We start from the raw sequence: 2704 nt of genomic DNA, 5'->3' as shown, positions 1-2704 counted from the left end.
GCTTGACGTTTAGTCATAGTTAAGGCTCTTCGCCCCTCTTTGCAGGTGTGTTTAATGAGGATAAAACTCAAAAATTTTTTCAACACGTCGAGCCTGTATTGCCAACTGAATCACAATCTGTAGGTAATTTTTTTTTTTTTTTTTTTTTTTTTATGGTAGGACATCACATGGGCAATTGCTAAGCACAACAAATAAACAAAGTACTAATAAAAACACAAAGACGGGGAAGGCATCAAAATTAGAATTAGCTTTCTGGAAAGACTTTGAAATTAAAGAAAAGCCAAATCTGCGGTGATAATATTATTAACCAAATAAAAGCAGATGACAAAGAATCCTGACCTTATGCCAAACTTTATGGGCATAAAGTGGTACCCACTTTGTTATCTACATTACTAGACCGAATCCCGTTGAAGTTACCCCGGTGCGACTGTAGAGTTTCCGCTAAAAAGAATGTATAAGCTGAACGTAGACGCTTCGCTGAGAGATAATTAAGGTTGCAATTTGGGTTTTGTTATCAGGGACGATGCCCATCGTGTTCAAGGAGCAGGTGTCAATATTTATCACGTTAACCTCTCCCTAGAAAATGCAGAACTGGAAGCTATTATCTTTGGTGTTCAAAAATCATTGGAGTTAGGATTTTCTTCAATTATTTTGGAAACAGGTTTCGCTCGTTATGGTGCAGCCATTTCATTCCCGAAATTTCCTTAATACGGATTGTGGCACTTTCAAAATTCCCTGATACGGATTGTGACACAAGATTACTATTGTTGGATTCTTTAGCTGCTAGTTTTATTTATGTGTTCATACTCATACAACGAACAATCAAGTTATTCATGAGCTTTTTAAGTTTGCTTTTAATTTTGTTCAGGAGTCTATGTAGGTTGAAGAGGTTCTTCCTTCTCCGATCCCCGGGAAACACACTTAACAGTTTACTGAGAGGATAAAAAATTTTGACGCTTTCAGTTGATGCCGTGGGATTAAAACTCCTCGTTATTAAAAAAAAGATCAACTCAAAAAACTGAAAATCGACGAGAATACCCCAAACATTCATATAAAAAAAGCTTGAAAAGAAAAAGACAAATCAAACGACCTTTTTACTCATTCCACGTGGCTATGATTTTGAGTCATAAGACGAAGACAAAACTGACACTCTGCTTGTCTGGACTCAATCAAGCTGAGGAAATACAAGGAAAAACCCCCACACCACCACCACTGCAGCCACAGCCACCGCTAACAACCACAACGCTTTCCTCTTCCGCCACCTCATGCTAACACTGCATGGAAACCTTGGCTGAAGCAGGCACTACAAGACGCCCTTTATCTTTCATTTCATAAGTCATATACACCACCACTCTACCGCCACCACTTACTAGTTCCTGCTCCACCATACTCCGGCGAGAGTATCCATCCACGTCATCGCATTCATTGGGCCACCACTTGTCCGCACCACCATGGCACGTGACTGCAATTGAAAATTCGCTTGGTCCAAAACAATTAACTACCCTCTTGACTAGTGTGGTCAATTTAACTTGACTTGGCTCCAATCCCATAACTTCATAGCTAGCGTAACTGAATCCATCCTCTGGGGTCACGTGCACCGTTGAGAAAGCTGTACCTTCAATTCCATTCATAGAATAACCACATGGGTCAAAGTCAAAGTCACATATCAAGTGACTTGGGAGTATTTCAAATATTCCAGAACTTCTTGTCATATCACTGGCGGAATAATCAGCCGATCTTTTGAAAAATACAGCCGCTTTCTTTTTCTCTAAGCCAGTCATGCAAATCTCAACATTAAGCGTATCCGTGTGATCCTTCATCAACGGTTGTGATGATCCGCTTGATGCCGAGTAAATATGCCAGTTCCAATTTGGAGCTGAAGAACCGCCGAGTACATAGGCTTCAGTTTTTAAATGGCCAAAAAACTCGTTCAAGGCGGTAACTTCTTCAGAAAAGCTCCGGTGAGGGGCAGGTTGGTAATTAGGGAAAATGAAACTGCCTCTAGAGTAGTTAACATCAAATAAAGAAAGTGAGAGTGACTCGGCGAGTTTAAGAATCGATTCGATGGACAAAAGCAGTTTAGTAGTTCCACAGGTTTTAAGCACTATTTTGAATGGGAAAACGAATAAGCTTGACTCGGAGAGAACATAAGAGTCGAACTCAGAGTTAGAAAGCTGGGTTACAATGGTGCAACAAGCAGGTTCAAGAATTGAGTCGAGTTGAGACCGAGTCAAGGCGCGTAGACCACGCCCAGTAGGGTCTTTGAAGATGGGTGGTTCATTGAAGGTAATTTCAAGGCGCTTTTCAAAGCCTTCGAATCCTATCGGAGAAGCAGACATTGATGGTGAGTCGACGGCCATAGTATCGTACTGTTTTTATTTTTTCTGGTTAAAATTACTGAAAATAAGATAAAATGGAAAGGTCAAATGAGAATCCTAATCTACCGAAGGAGACATTTTCTTTTCTGGAATCGTATCAGGATGGCTTCCTCAGACACTGGCACAAACCAAACAAAAAAGAAATGAAAATCAAAAGCAAAAATAGGAGAGAAATAAAAGAACTATTTTTCTGCTGGGATTAAGATTATTTACATTAGAGTAAGCAGCTGATCGGAATCTCTCGATGCCACCGTTTGGACGGACGTCTTCAATGCTATAGCCAAGAGGAACTTCGTATTGAAGCGAATTACTACTGTTACTACTAC

General features: G+C 40.2%; 1 protein-coding gene across 1 annotated transcript; it reads right to left on the bottom strand.

Annotated features, from left to right (window-relative positions):
* Nucleotides 1-1025: 1025 nt before the first annotated feature.
* LOC105633568 (S-adenosylmethionine decarboxylase proenzyme) lies at nucleotides 1026-2474 on the bottom strand. The gene has a single exon (XM_012216193.4). The coding sequence runs from the start codon at nucleotides 2358-2360 to the stop codon at nucleotides 1269-1271; it is 1092 nt and encodes a 363-aa protein (XP_012071583.1). The 5' UTR covers nucleotides 2361-2474; the 3' UTR covers nucleotides 1026-1268.
* Between the last annotated feature and the right edge of the window lie 230 nt (nucleotides 2475-2704).

The sequence above is a fragment of the Jatropha curcas genome, chromosome 8, assembly GCF_041381405.1.
Source record: "Jatropha curcas cultivar XTBG-Jc1 chromosome 8, XTBG_Jcur_1.0, whole genome shotgun sequence".
Taxonomy (NCBI): domain Eukaryota; kingdom Viridiplantae; phylum Streptophyta; class Magnoliopsida; order Malpighiales; family Euphorbiaceae; genus Jatropha; species Jatropha curcas.
Note: the sequence above shows the minus strand (reverse complement) of the source record. Positions and strands in the feature narration are given on the sequence as shown.